The sequence below is a fragment of the Gymnoscopelus microlampas genome, assembly GCF_963454915.1.
Source record: "Gymnoscopelus microlampas genome assembly, chromosome: 6".
NCBI classification, from domain to species: Eukaryota; Metazoa; Chordata; class Actinopteri; order Myctophiformes; family Myctophidae; genus Gymnoscopelus; species Gymnoscopelus microlampas.
In genome coordinates, this window is record NC_139943.1 from 20167328 (window position 1) to 20182650 (window position 15323).

General features: G+C 41.2%; 1 protein-coding gene across 1 annotated transcript; it reads left to right on the plus strand.

Moving 5' to 3' along the window:
• Window positions 1–40: 40 nt before the first annotated feature.
• On the plus strand, window positions 41–15282 carry LOC311048043 (C-signal-like). The gene is made up of 7 exons (XM_084061049.1): window positions 41–258; window positions 7359–7413; window positions 7926–8122; window positions 11260–11320; window positions 11515–11633; window positions 12956–13066; window positions 13810–15282. The coding sequence occupies exons 1-7, from the start codon at window positions 112–114 to the stop codon at window positions 13921–13923; spliced, it is 804 nt and encodes a 267-aa protein (XP_083917175.1). The 5' UTR covers window positions 41–111; the 3' UTR covers window positions 13924–15282.
• Window positions 15283–15323: the final 41 nt, after the last annotated feature.

A 15323-nucleotide genomic window follows, 5' to 3' on the forward strand; every position in this document is an offset into this window, starting at 1 on the left:
TCAACACTACAAGTTATGACACACAGAACAAGGCGTCAGACATAACCACTCATTGCGAGCGCACAGACACAGACACATAGACACACGCACACGCACACACAGACACAGATCATGTCAATGAAATTAGGAGGAAACATTTTGGTGACTGGGGCCAACAGGGGCATCGGTTTGGAGCTGGTGAGACAGCTGATTCAGGTTACAAGCCACAAGGATCACATCTATGCTTGCTGCAGAGAGCCTGAGGGATCTGGAGCTGAGGTAAGACGAGCTCTTCTATTCACATGTGTTGGTTTATTCCTCACTTGTTCTTCTTACTTACAAAAACTGTCAATTGGTCTTGTGTTGAGCTTTTGCTGAATACAGGACAGAATTAGAAAGGTACGCTCCTAGGGGCGCAGATCTCCGTCAGGCCATGTTGCCAGTTATGTGAGTGCTGGTATTCTCTGTCATTGTAAAGTAACTCTTTACTCTAGACCGTGCACCCGGTAAGAGAACTTAGTAATATTGAAACGAGTTGGAGTCGTGCCACATACCTTGTGTAAGTCTTGGGGTGCAACCATCAGGACACGAGGAAGCTGCGAGGGAATAGTTTGTACGAAACACGGTGCAACATTTTGCATTCGTGGCTCCCTATGGGCAGTAGTTTTTTTGAGGTGCGCTCTACAGAGGCCCCTCAACATGAGATTCCAATTTGGGGATGATTGGATGTTGCGTTATAGGCCGTTTATGTAAGAAACAGGCCCTGTGGGGTTGCCAGTCTTTCCGAAATTCTTGCTGTTTATTCTTAATGTTGTAATGAATTTTAACTAGAGGGGTGTAGCTGGATAGTTCATTTAACCAATGTGAAATAGTAGGAGGGATAGAAGACCTATGTATTGTGATACATTTCTTTGCTGCTAGAAAGGCTAGGTCAATGTATTGCTTTTGGTGTCACAAGAAAGACACAAGAAATAGCCCTGACCACAATGTGAATGTAATTACAGGTAAATTATTATTATATTAGGGAGTATGAAAACCTTTGTTTGACGGTCATTGTCACATGACACACGAGAGCATACGTCTAATAAAAAAAGGAATATTTCTGCAACAAACTGTCCCATATGGGGAATAATTATTGTACGACCCAAGGTTCAAGATGTATAGACCAAAATATAAAGTGGCCATGAGGCCGATTTGAAAAAATTGGTGTGGAGGTTGTTCTTTACTGGGAGTGTGGGTGCAAAGTTTCACAAGGATATGTCCTGCCATTCTGGCCTGGCGGAGATAATAAGGCTAGGAATACAGTGAGGACACACCTACATTTTACGTAAAATAAAAGAACTGGAGCAGCAAATAACCTTATCAGCAGTGAAGTATGCCACAGGCTCTCTTTTCACAATTTGATGAGCGTTAGCAAGCCCTTTTATTTGTTTATGAAGCACTTAAGAACCTGGCACCTTCAGATATTATAGACTCCATTTCCTCTTACCAAAGTTACCAAAGCATTTCATAAAAAACCAAGCCTCTGCTTCTATGGCCCCAACTTGTGAAATACTCTTACCACTTGAACATGTATGGAGAGCTCTCTTGGTATTCTTAAGAAGTTGAAGTTTTTAGCGGCGCTAGCCGCTCTATACCTTTAGGTATAGAGCGGATCCTGCTCTATACCTGACTTTGTCCGTGTTCACCGTCAACGTTCTGATTGGTCAGACCCGTCAACGCTCTGATTGGTCAGACCCGTCAACGCTCTGATTGGTCAGACCCGTCAACGCTCTGATTGGTCAGACACGTCAACAAAGTGATTGGTCAAGCTTCACGTGACACATGGCTATAAACACATTATAAACACATATTGATGACATGTATCAAAGGCGCCGCTACCTTCACACAGGGTGTGATTTTTCTTTTAAATACGGCATTTAATGAAATGCATTTTATATCCATGGATTTTTTAGTTTTTCCCCTTTAATTTTACTGTACTCTGTACACTTAACATTCCTTTATTTGCAGTAGAATCAGATGAGAGCACGGGTGGAGGTCTTAGGAGTTATGTGTCTTGCTTAGGGACACCAGCAACTGCAACCTTTCCGCCTCTCTACCCACTCAGCTACAGCCCTCCAATACATTTGGACCAAAGAACCAGTCTGGAATGACAATAATAATAAGTGGTATTCATGCTGAAGACTAATCTTTATCTTGAAGAATACAAAATCCCTGTTAAGCGTCAAGTAAAAGAGGCTGGGGCCTCCGACATGGCAGATATGGACGTCACTGCATGTAGAACTAGGTGTATTTTTTTAATTCATCCAGGTCTACTTGGAAAAAGAGGTAAGACAAGAGAAGATGCATTCATACCTTCTCTTGTCTCAGGGAGAAATTGAAAAATATTTATGTATTCAGCACCACTGTAGTTCTAAAGTAAAGTTCTCATGGCCATTAGTGGTTTGCACTGACAGCACTGGCAGGTTTTTCTTCATGTGATCCCAGGCATATACAAATGTGTCGTGGCGTGTCAACCAGTTTGTAAATGTTTTACAGGCTTATGCAGTACGCAGTCCAGTCGTGACATCATGAATTCTAGCTTAGTTTTTTACCTTGGTCGCAATGTCTCATGTCTTCCCTCTCTTCCTCTTGGTGTTGCCGGCGGATCACCACCCCCTCACTATGACTCATACATAATCATATATATATATATAGAATTAATTCACTATGACATAACCATACAGAGTTCCTACTGCAGCTACACCCAAATATGTAGCAACGGCAATAAATCGGAAAACATCATCGACTCCAACTCCCTCACCCGCTCTACCCAAGAAACACACCCTCCACCCATGTCCGCAACCTGGGCAACATTCCCGACCCTACCCTTTCATTCCTCACCCATGTCATGTAAAGTCAGGTCACCAAAACTGCCTTCTTCCACCTCAAGAACATTGCCCGTCTCCGGCCCTCTCTGTCATTCTCTGCATCTGAAACACTCTCATCGATGCTTTCATCACATCCCGGCTTGAGTATTAAGTCCAAAATGCCTTAAAATCTTGTTGCTATATAAATCATAAAGATGTGCTATCAATTAAATGTCATGTTCAAAGCAACACAGATGTGTCTTAAATGACCGGTTTTGCTTCTCAGAACAAGTAACCTGATGCAATTTCCTTTCTTTTTTTCTTCTTTTTTTGAGCAATCCTTAAGATTCCTCTTCTGTTATATCTTGTTGACACTCGGTTTTATGACCAAACCAGCAGTTTTACAGCTGACTGAAAGCCTGCTGTCTTCACAATGCCCCTGAATCTTGTTTGTCCGTAGTGTGTGATACTTTTCCAGTGATGGGATGGACTTTAATCAGAGCAGCATTTGGGGGTGACTTTCTCTCCCATCGCTGGGGTGGACTTTGTCAACCAATCATAGCATAAATACATACTATTGCTTATAGAAGTACAACACATCATGTATTATTTAAATTTCCCCCCAAAATAGCAGATTTATACATCGGTAGCCAACTGAAAATGTGATGTCCTCCTCTCAGTCTTGGTTAATGATAAAAAAATACTTTTTTATTCAATTCATAGTCATATATAGTGGCACCAACAGTTCAAATATCAACACAAAAAAAAGGTACTACCTCCTTTTTTGGCCTCACGAGGGTGAATTTTCAGGGCCGTTTTAAAAGCCCAGCGAACTGCATTGTTTTAGGGATGGGGTTATACTATTACAAACCTGGGTGGAAGTGCTGTTGAAGGAGAATTTGCCCATGTTTGTTTTATGGGTGAGTGGTACAGTACCAGATCGTTGTTAACGCTCCCTCTAGTTTTGCGACTGTGGGTGTCGCTAACCTTTTTGGAGGTATTTAGTCAGATATGCGGGTATAGGGGGCATATCGGGCAAATTTGCCTTTACAATTTTGAAGACCAATCCCATTTTTAGTTGTTTAACTCTGTATTCTACCCTGAGCCAGCCTATGCTGACAAAATGAGTGGGAGAAAGGTGGGTCATGGGCCCCAGTCCGAGAAGTAGTCGAATCAGTTTGTTTTGGGAGGTTTGAAGCTTAGTCTTCAGTGACATTGAGATGTTGGACTACCAAGAGGTGCAAGCATAGTCAAAAAGGGTCTGAATCAGGGCCCCTGAAAGGGTCCTGAGGATGTTGACAATAGAGGAGACTCTGCCCATAAATCTGGTTCTCTGGTTAACTCTTTTGATCACCTTTGTAGCAATGCTTTCACCTGTCAGGTATTTGTCAAGAATACAGCCCAAATAGGTAATCTCTTCTTTGCTAGAGATTATTGTGTTATCAACTTTAACCTTGAAATCATTTACATTCATCTGTCTGATAGGCCGTGTGGTGACCAGCCAAAAAGTGCCTAGAAAATGAATTTCGTTCCCACGTCTTGGATCTACTTTTTCAATGCATTTTTGCATAGACAATACCCTTGTGGACTTTGGGTTAAAAGGTCTCCGCACAATATCCTGCAGTATTTTTTCACAAGCCAGAAATGTATATAAAAGTGAATAACCAAAAAACGAAAATCTTGTGCTGCTGTTTTTGCTTGTAAAATGTGTTATATTGATTTTGGCAACACAAAATCTTTCTCAAATGTCATAAATACATATAATTTACATACATATAATAAATACATCTGAAACAAGTATTGATGCCTTATACTCCTATTTGAATTTAGATCATGAAATGTAGCAAATTTGTTAAAGAAAACACTTCTACGGAAGTGATTGGCACCCAGCACAATGAAACATACACATATACATTTAGCTAAAAGCTTATGTTTCATACATAAAAAATGTCACAACCTACTGTGTAATGAAAGTTAGAAAAAAAAACAGCACACCTAGGCCCAAAATGGCTGAAAATCAATCAAAATGCTACCACGCCCCCCCTATATTGGAATAATGCCAAAATGGACTAGACTAAAATAAATACACTAAAGTTGCAAATTATTACAAAATATGTTATAAAATATTTATTAAAATACCACAGTGTGTCACAGCATGTGTCATTTGTACATCAACCCCCCCCACCCACCCCCCCCCCGGATCAGGCCTTCTGTGTCACTCACAGGTATGAACAGAGAAATGTTGGTGTGACATTGTCAGACAGTGCAAGAGCAGCAAGATGGTATACAAATATGACAAAATATGAAAGTGCAGACTGCATCTCCTGTGGATAACCACTGATCACACCATTGATGGATTCTGGGGCACCAACTTCAGACTCAATGAGTATGTCTTGCAGCCCTGCATCACCAAACCTTTTTCCTAAAATACCTAGGAAGGACATGTATGAAACTCACGTAGTCTAACCAGGGGTCATCAACATGTCCGTACATGGACAAACATGTCCGTGGCAAGACTTGTCTATGTCCGTGGCACTTTTTTCTTTTCTTTTTTGATACATTTTTTTTGAGAGAGAAAGTGTTTCAAAGTGTCCAATAATAACAATAACAACTCAATTATAATAACACTCAACAAGCATAATCCATGGAAACCCTTGATCCACAGCCTCACCATGAGACCTCCTCCTCCTCCTCACCTCTCATCAAAGTTAGGCACCTTTCTATCAAACTATTGTGACATTGCATTCCTTTAGATCATGCCATGCCCTTCATGAATTACTCATCATGTACATAATTATTTTTCCTTTGTCCCATCGGCATGCTTTCTCATCAACATGGATTAGGTCTACTGTACCTGTTCACCTTAATGGAAACCACACCTATTGAAGCTAGACGAGAAAACAAAACTAGTTTAGCTGGAACTTCCTGTCTCCTCCTGTCCTCAAGTAACACTGTCCTCTGAAAGGCCATCTGTCCACTCACCTTTGCAGCTAAGAGGCCCTTTTGCTTCTGCAATGTAAGATGGAAGCACTGTCTGTACTGGTAAGACCCAATTATTGAAATCCCAAACGTGGAATATACTTGGACCATGCCACATTGAATGCTTGTCTCAGGACTGCCACATGCCAGTATACAGTGGATAATTAACTTCCCAGTCTCCAGGTATTCTAAAGTATAGGCTAGCTAACCATGTTAACCCTGACATCCCAATTTTTGGGCATGCCATTATAGGCTAAAAAGAAAAGAGAATTGCTGATCTACAAGCTCACAACATGCTGTGATGTGTTGTGAGCTTGTAGATCGTTTTTTTCTCCCCAAATTCCCCCAAATTTAATTGATAAGTGGCTTGTTTTAAAATGTGCAGTGCAGTGGAATAGAGTAGACACTATAAGGCACATCAAGAGTCCATTAGTATACAGTACTACTGTATACATTTGGGGCTTTTGCATGTCCGTGGCAAAAATAAAATATTGATTGAAATGTCCATCACAAGCTGGCATGGTGATGACCCCTGAGTCTAACGCTTTGTCAAGTCATCATCTTTCCAGTGGATTTGCTGAGCTTTGGCATATATAGCTTGGTCAAAAACTAATAATCATACTATAATTCTAGTAACCGTCTTGAGTAGGTGCGTAGGTGAAGCTAGCCGGTTCTCCTCAGTGGCTGGACCAATTGCTCTGATTTTGCACACAGCCATTGACCATTACCATCTGAACTTAACTGTGAAGCCCGTTTTTCAATTTCATCAAATCTCAGCTTCTTATTAGCGCTTTTGTGTCAAAGAATGTCGCCATGGTTACGGGGCTGCCCAGCTATGGGACGAACTTCCTCCCGGGTTGCCAGATCATGTGCGCATATCCCCCCACGGATGCGTCGACCGGGTATGGTCTAGTATATATAATGCAGGCAATTAGATTGTACGTTCAAGTGGCAAAACAGATTTGGCTTCAGACACATTTAAATCCTCTGCTGTGGGAGGCCACGGGCATGTCATACCGGGAGAGACAATCCTGCACTATACAGTGTCCTTGTCTGCTCGGTAGTTTTCTGTCCAGATGTTGTTCTTGCCGTGTGTTCGCTGTTACTTTCAGCTTGGCTTACCTCAGTTGACTCGTTGTTTCTGTGCCTGATGGCTGAGGTAGCATGTCTATCAGTGTATCTGCAGATAATGTCTTAAAAGAAAAACAGTTCAGAGATGTTGCACTTGGTAGGGCAGTGAAAAAACAGCTTTTTAAGAAGCAGAGAGTATTTAGATCCACCTGATGGGAACGAAGCTGAACGAAAAGGGCCTTGACCAGACGGGAATGTTTGGGTCCCAAAGAGAATGGATTCAGTTTTCCCAAGGTGTAGTGACAGTCTGTTATCTGTAAGCCAAGTACGGAGTTTGGAGAGTTCGGAGCTGAGAGCTTCCTCAACTTGCAACTTGTCCTCACCTGAGATCAGAATCTCGATGAAGAATCTGATGAAGACTCTACCATGGCTGCTGTGTGCACTTTTTCCATTAAAACTCTGGCACTCTTTTCCCATCAGGCCCTGAGAGAGCTGGTCAATAAAAATCCTGAACGGATCACTGTCATTCAACTAGGTAAATAGAGCACACCTTTGTACACATTGCACTGTTTTATTTTCTGTTCTGCTTCCTGCTTACAACCTCACCTTTCATTGATTCAATAATTAAACATTACTTTAAAAGAATTTGGGAAGGAAAGTGTCAATGCATATTCAGTTATGTTTTTGATGATTAATGCTACAATGTTAATGAGATGTGCGTGTAGCACAGTGCAAGTTGCATTTGTAATTAATACAAGGGTTGTCTGACAACACTATTTACAGTACTTGTGTTGATTAGCCAGTCTACATGGATCTCGTCTTGAGATTGTTTGGACAATAAATACACATCATACCATAACAAACTCTATTTTAAATATTTTGTATATTTACAGTAGATGTAGATTTACAGTAAGGAGGTGTTTTCTTTAGCCTTTGCTTATGATATACTGAATGGTGGTTTTATGTGATGAAGCCATGTGTTGATTGGATGTTCATCAAGTGTGTGTATGTATTGTCCATTTCTGTGTGCAATTGCATTAACTGCAGACACTACAGACGAATCCAGCATTTCAGCTGCTACCCAAGCACTCGGTGATAGAGTTGCGACCTGTGGTTTGAATCTGCTCATTAACAATGCAGCCATTAACAAACCAGACAAACCTGCACTGTTATCTGGTACGGGAGAATCTCACATGATGGAGGTGTATCAGGTCAACGTGGTCGGACCATTTCTCTTGGCGAAGGTTTGTGACTTTTTTTCTCTTTCCTCAAAGTACAGTAGTAGCCTAGGTGTTGCTATTATATACCTGGTTTTTACTTCTGGCAAAACAAAAATCTGTAATTGCTAAACACATGTATGTTTTATGAGCATGAATACTGTATGCCAAGTGGTACTGCTCATCCACTCTGTTCAATAGTGAGAAAAATGCAGCCTCTCTGTTACTGCCCTTTGGCTTGGCAGGGCAGTGTAACTCTCTTGCTTATCTGACCACAATGTTGCCTCTGGACAAGATCGGAAGTAAAATCTAGGCACTATTTTGATGTGTTGTGTCTTGAAGTCAGTTTTTCTATCAAGCGCTGCACCTAGTAGGTAAGTGGGGGTTCACTAATTCATTTGAAATAAACAAAGATAGTTTGTCGTCTCCGCCAGGCTGAAGGTGTGACAGTGCAATTTTGCACCCTGTCCGTCCGTGTATCTGCCCGTCCATCTCTGGACAGCTAATCTCCAGCCCTGTTGTCCCGATCAACGTGAAACTGTGCACACACACTCCCTGGATGCCAGAGCAGAACCTCTGCCCCAAATGTTTCACATGGGCCTGTTATAGCGCCACCAGGAGGCCGATCTTTTCAAAACTTTTTTTTTATATTACCCCTATAGATTTCATCACGCAAATTGGTACACAGTATCTCTATAGTCATTAAACCAAACAGATCTTTTCGATTTTTCATAAAATACCGCCCTACATTGTTCAAAATCGGCCTTGTGGTGGCGCTATAACAGGCCGATTCGCGTTTTTACCTACAGTATAACTGGACCGATAGGCGTGAAACTTTGAACGCACTCTACCACATCAGCCTTGTATAGCGCTTACCAGGAGGCCGATTCTTGCAAAACATTTTTGTCTCCGCCAGGCCGAAAGGCATGGCGAGAGAGTATGTTTTGCCCCCTGTCCATCCGTCAGTGTGTCCGTCCGTCCGTGTGTGTGTCCTTCCTTCTGTCTGCGACCAGCTAATCTCTGCCACCGTTGACCCGGTCGCTGTGAAACTGGGCACACACACTCCCTGGATGCCACAGCATAACCTCTGCCCCACATTTTTCAGATCAGCCTGTCATAGCGCCACCATGAGGCCGACTTTTGCTAAACACATTTTTTGATATTACTCACACAGATTTTGTCCAAAAAACACGCAAATCGGTACACAGTATCTCCATAGCCATGTGATCAACACGGATCTGTCTGATTTTCCATATTCCATCCTACTTGGCTAACATTGGCTTCCAAAGTTTGCAGGTTAGGTCCGTTTTGAACAAAATTCTTGAAATCGTGAACGTAGTGTGCGATTTTCGTGAAATTTTGCACGCACATTCCCACTAGGCCGAGGAAGAAATGCCACCCTTTTCACATTGGCCTGTTATAGCGCCACCAGCAGGTCTAATTTAGCAAACCACATTTTTGGAACAAAATGCCTCAAATCATGAATGCAGTGTCCGATTGCCGCGCAAGGCCTAAGAAGAAATGGCACCCTTTTCACATTGGCCTATTATAGCGCCACCAGGAGGCCACAATAATCTACCTGACCTGGCGGAGACTTGTGCTCCGAGGGGCACTTTTTCTAGTATTCTCATCTATTTCTTCATTTCTTCATCCTGTTTGCCACTGAGTGACCAGTCCTGTCGACATCTCCTGTGTCATACGAGGCCCTATCATTACCAATAGACGTCAGTAACCAGTAACCTTTCGTGTGTATGTATTGCAGCAACATCCTGTCCCCAAGATGTTTGGGGAGCTTTACACAGTACACACACAGCATTATGCAGTAAAGTGATTTGATTCATTCTTCATTATTGTAAGCAAGGTTTATGAGCCCCGCTGTGCTATACTCTTTCCTATTAATTCTTCTCTTCTTTGACCATCGTTTGGCAGCCCTGGGTATGATGCTCCCAGGGAGCCGAGATTTTCATTGGAGAAGTCTCCATGATATTCTGGGGAAGTAGACCGCCCACGTCCAGCTGTTGTCCAGCTTTTTAAACATGTGATGTGTAGGGGAAACACGTTAGACAGTGCATGTGACACTTATATTGACCTAGAAGATGAACATATGACCATCTTCACATCTTGGTTTTCAACTAAATTCACAGCTTTTTAATGGATGAAATTGTACCCATTCCTTTCCAATGCTAGTAAAGCAAGCCTGATAAAAATCAAGGATTCTCACAGTCCATGTTGGCAGCCTTGTGTATGATGCTCCCAGTGAGCCGAGATTTTCATTGGAGAAGTCTCCATGATATTCTGGGGAAGTAGACCCCCCCCCTCCCCCAATCAGGATTTTAGCCATCCTGATTGGCTAAAATTAAGTTTGCAGGAGTACTCCGTTTTGAACAAAGTTTTTCATATTCCATGATGATTGGTAAATTCCGAACATTGCTGGCCCACAATAACCTACCTGACCTGGCGGAGACCTGTGCTCCGAGGAGCACTTTTTCTAGTTTTTTTATATTTCTACTACAGATTTTGTCCAACCATCATGCAAATCGGTACAGATTAACGCTATAGTCATGTGAACAACACCGATCTGTCCGATATTTCATATTCCATCCTGATTGGCTAAGATTGGCATCTAAAGTTTGCAGGAGTGGCCCGTTTTGAACAAAATGCCTCAAATCATGAACGCAGCGTCCGATTGCTGTGAAACTTTACATGCAAATTCCCACTAGAAAGAGGAATAAATGCCACCCTTTTCACATTGTCCTGTTATAGTGCCACCAGGAGGCCAATTTTTTTTAAACGCATTTTTTATATTACTCATAATAAACTTAATTTTGTCCAAACATTATGCAAATCGGTACACATTATCTCTATAGTCATGTGATCACGACGGATCTACCTGACCTGGCGGAGGCTTGTGCTACGTGGAGCACTTTTTCTAGTTAATACTGTTACCAATACCATGTACAGCATCTGTGCTTGTGTGTTTAGCCAAGGTGTAGCCACACAGAAACAAACAAATGTATTAATTAGTCATTTATAATGTAGCACATGTGAAATATTGCAGGAGCTCAACACGGTATGAGGGTTAAGGTATCAGTGTTACCTCCACCACACTTCCTGGCTTTAACATAATTTACCCTGTCTCAGTCATTGTCTTTCTCACTCTATAGAATCTTCTTCCTCACCTCAAGAGAGCAGCAGAGCAAACGTCCCTAAAGCACGGAGGTCAAGGTCAGTAGAAGCCATTAGCTTTTCTTTTGTCATGTCCTTGTATTTATCACTTTTATTGTTTGTATACCCTGGTGGAAGCTTTCCTTTTCAGTCACACATTTCATCATCATTCATAATATTCCCCTCTCCTTTGCCTACCTACACCATCTCCCTTTGTCGCCTCCCCTCTGTCTTTCTCTCTCTCTCTGTCATAGGTGGCCATATGTCTTGTAGGAGATCAGCCATCATCAATATTTCCTCCCTGTTCGGCTCCATAGAGAAATGTCCAGAGACCTTTCTCAGAGCACCGATGTACCCATACAGGGCCAGCAAGGTAAGATAACTGATCTAATATAAATACTTAATTCTACACCCTCATTTTGAATATGTAGTTTTTATACTGAAGACTAACAACAACAAAAATACATGGACACCAAGTTGAAGGTTTTCTTTGTTAAAATAAGTATTAAATAGCTCTATATTCCGATGGCAATCAGTTCTACTGAGTGTTTATTCAGTAGTAGTGGTCTCCTCTCTCCAGCTCTTTAGTAAACAGAAAATAAAATGTTCAGGACAGGATACCAATTTTTATCCAGTCAGGAGAAATAACTCATGTAGGATACACCGATACAGGACAAAACAAGTGAAAATGAAAGTGTTGAAACAAAAAAACTAAACTCTGGTGCCAGCCTCCTCACCAGAATCCGATCCAGAGACCACATCACCCCAGTAAAACACAGAATCGATTTCAAAATACTGATCACCACCTACAAGGCCCTCAACAACCAGGCTCCCCGCTACCTCTCTGACCTCCTCCCCTCCCTCTCCCTCAGGTAATGCCAACATCCTGGAAATCCCCCCAAAAAACAAACAAAGAAATGCACCTGGGGTGATGGGGCTTTTTAAGTTGCAGCCCCTTTGGAACTCACTCCCACCTCACGTCAAAGTCGCCCCCACCCTTGCCGTGTTCAAAGCCTCCCTTAAAACCCACCTTTTCAGACTCTCCCCGCTTAACTCAAATCAAATCTCCCTTTCTGCTTTTAGTCTTAGCTTAATGTTTTTCTCTTTTAACAATTTCTCTACTAATATAGCTTATTTTGATTTGTTTTGTAAAGAGACTTTGGGTACTATGAAAAGCGCTATCTAAGTGTGATGTATTATAAAATAAGAAATGGAACACTAAAACAGAAGCTGATAATGATATTTGTGGGGTTCTCCCTCCTGATTGGTTAGAATTGGTATCCCGACCCAAACTATATTTTCTGTAAGAGCTGGAGAGATGGGGCATATTACATTTTAATCTGTCTAAATATCATTAGAAAAGGGCAGTCACAGAAGACAGAAGTAAACTTAACTTCAGATTTCATCTCCTCTCCTGATAGAAGCTCTGTAACACCATCTGCTGGTAGCCGTTATTACACACCACGTCAATAAAGTCCTGTGAAATCTATTTTACAGGATGTTTTTTATTTTATATATTTTGTAATTAAAGTTATATGTAGGCTATAATAATCGACCCCCAATCTCTCCCAGACAAATTTCTGTGGTTCAGTGGTACACATCAACACAACATGAACATTATTTCCTATTGCGGCTTTATATTGCATGAAACTATCTTGGGTGAGCGCTGTTGTTGTTTTTGTTCTTGACCACTAGGCGGCTCTGAACATGCTGACCCGCTGTCAAGCTGAGGACTTCAGGGAGAATCACATACTGGTCACATCCATCCACCCTGGATGGGTCCAAACTGACATGGGAGGGAAAGAGGTGAGGAGACAGAGAGAAATGGAGACACTGGTACAATCTTTATTTAGCCAGTACTCTAAAACAGTACAGAGGACAACTTTCCTCTCCTTTATAATTGGTAAATGGCGCATTTATTTTGTGCCTTTATCCAAGGCTCTTTACAATGTGCATCACTCACACACACACACACACACACACACACACACACACACACACACACACACACACACACACACACACACACACACACACACACACACACACACACACACACACACACACACACACACACACACACACACACACACACACACACACACATACATACATACATACATACATACATACATACATACATACATACATACATACATACATACATACATACATACATACATACATACATACATACATACATACGACGGTGGAGGAAACCATGCAAGGGGGCAATTAGGGGTTCAGTGACTTGCTCAAGGATTTCGATACTGGGAACCTTTCGGTCTTTAGCTCCTGAGCTACTGCTGCCGCTTTGTTTCTTACACAATGGATACAGTTGATTATTTCTCTTTGATATAATTATCTCCTCCAGGCTGGACAGCTTATAGCCGGAGATTATGTTTTAGTCCGTCCGTCTGACTGACCAGCTAATCTCGGACACCGCTGGATCGGCGTGAAACTTTGCACCCACACTCTGGCAGACATCTGCGCTCAGAGGAGCGCACTTTTCTAGTTATAACTGTTTTCTTGTTTTTGTTCTGCTCCAGGCTCCTTTGACATCCCAGGACAGCGTACAGAGCATGCTCGGTGTGATGTCATCACTCAGCGACAAAGACAGTGGGAACCACCTGGATTGGCAGGGCAACAGTATTCCCTGGTAACAGATCACCGTGGTGATGATGGGCTTTAGGTGATGCATTGCTATGGTTGTCTCTGACAGAAACCATTTGAGAATCACACTCAACACTAAATATTGTAATGATAAACTCTCTTTATGATGTGTAAACCATAATATTTCAACACCTAATAGCCCTTTTGAAGTTAACGGGCACTGGAATACTCGGGGAACGATGCAAGTTGGGAATGCATACCTCACCCAGTGGTGGAAAGTAAGTTAAGTAACTAAGTACATTTACTCAAGTACTGTACCAAAGTACAAATTTGAGGTACTTTTTATTTTACTTGAGTATTTCCATTTTCAATACTTTATACTTCCACTCCACTACATATCAAAAGCAAATATTGTACTTTTTACTCTTCTACAATTATTTGAAAACTTTAGTTACTAGTTACTCATTTTCTTACTCATACTCTTGTAACATTTGTATATGTTGATTAATTTTATTCTAGTTCCTTAATATTAGCCTACTGGATTTTCTTTCTTTAAAGGGTAAGACCACTTTGGTAGAGGTTTGGGTTGTGTAGTTACCTTGCCATGATGTAACTCCAAAGGTGGGCAAGAAATCAAAAATAATTGCTCCATTGATTAGAAATTGATAATTCAAAATATGCTCCTCATTGACTTACATTGTACGGTAAAACAGCTCTCAAAGTCACTCTTTTAGCACATAAATTAACCCAAACACAGCTGATTCAGACAATATAGAGCATCACCAAACCCAGTACTGTTTGTTTTTTTAATAAAAATGTCAACTTCCTGTTGATTTTACTATTTGAAGATCTGGATCCGGATCCGCCGATCCAGTCCGGGTTTTCTACTTTTCTACTTTATTAAAAAAAAAACAGTACTGGGTTTGGTGATGTTCTATATTGTCTGAATCAACTTTGTTTGCGTTTGTTTACGTGCTAGAAGAGTGACTTTGAGAGCTGTTTTACCGTACAATGTAAGTCAATGAGGAGCATATTTTGAATTATCAATTTCTAATCAATAGAGCAATTATTTTGTATTTCTTGCCCACCTTTGGAGTTACATCATGGCAAGGTAACTACACAACCCAAACCTCTACCAAACTGGTCTTGCCCTTTAATTACAATCATTACATATCATCGCTGTCAGGCAGAAATGTTATATTTCCACATTTCAACTTTTTATGATTTTTATAAATAAATGCCCTCTTTGTCACACTACAGTGTCACACAAAAGTAGCAAAAATACAGCATTGTGAGTAGATCGGCATTTTTTCATACTTTTGAAATGTATTTTACATAGGGCAAAGTTAAAGTGGTTAAGTGTGTCTGTGGGTTTTAAAAATATGGAATCAATAAAAAATATATTAGAGCTTATGACTAAATAATAACTGCATTGAATCCATTGGAACAC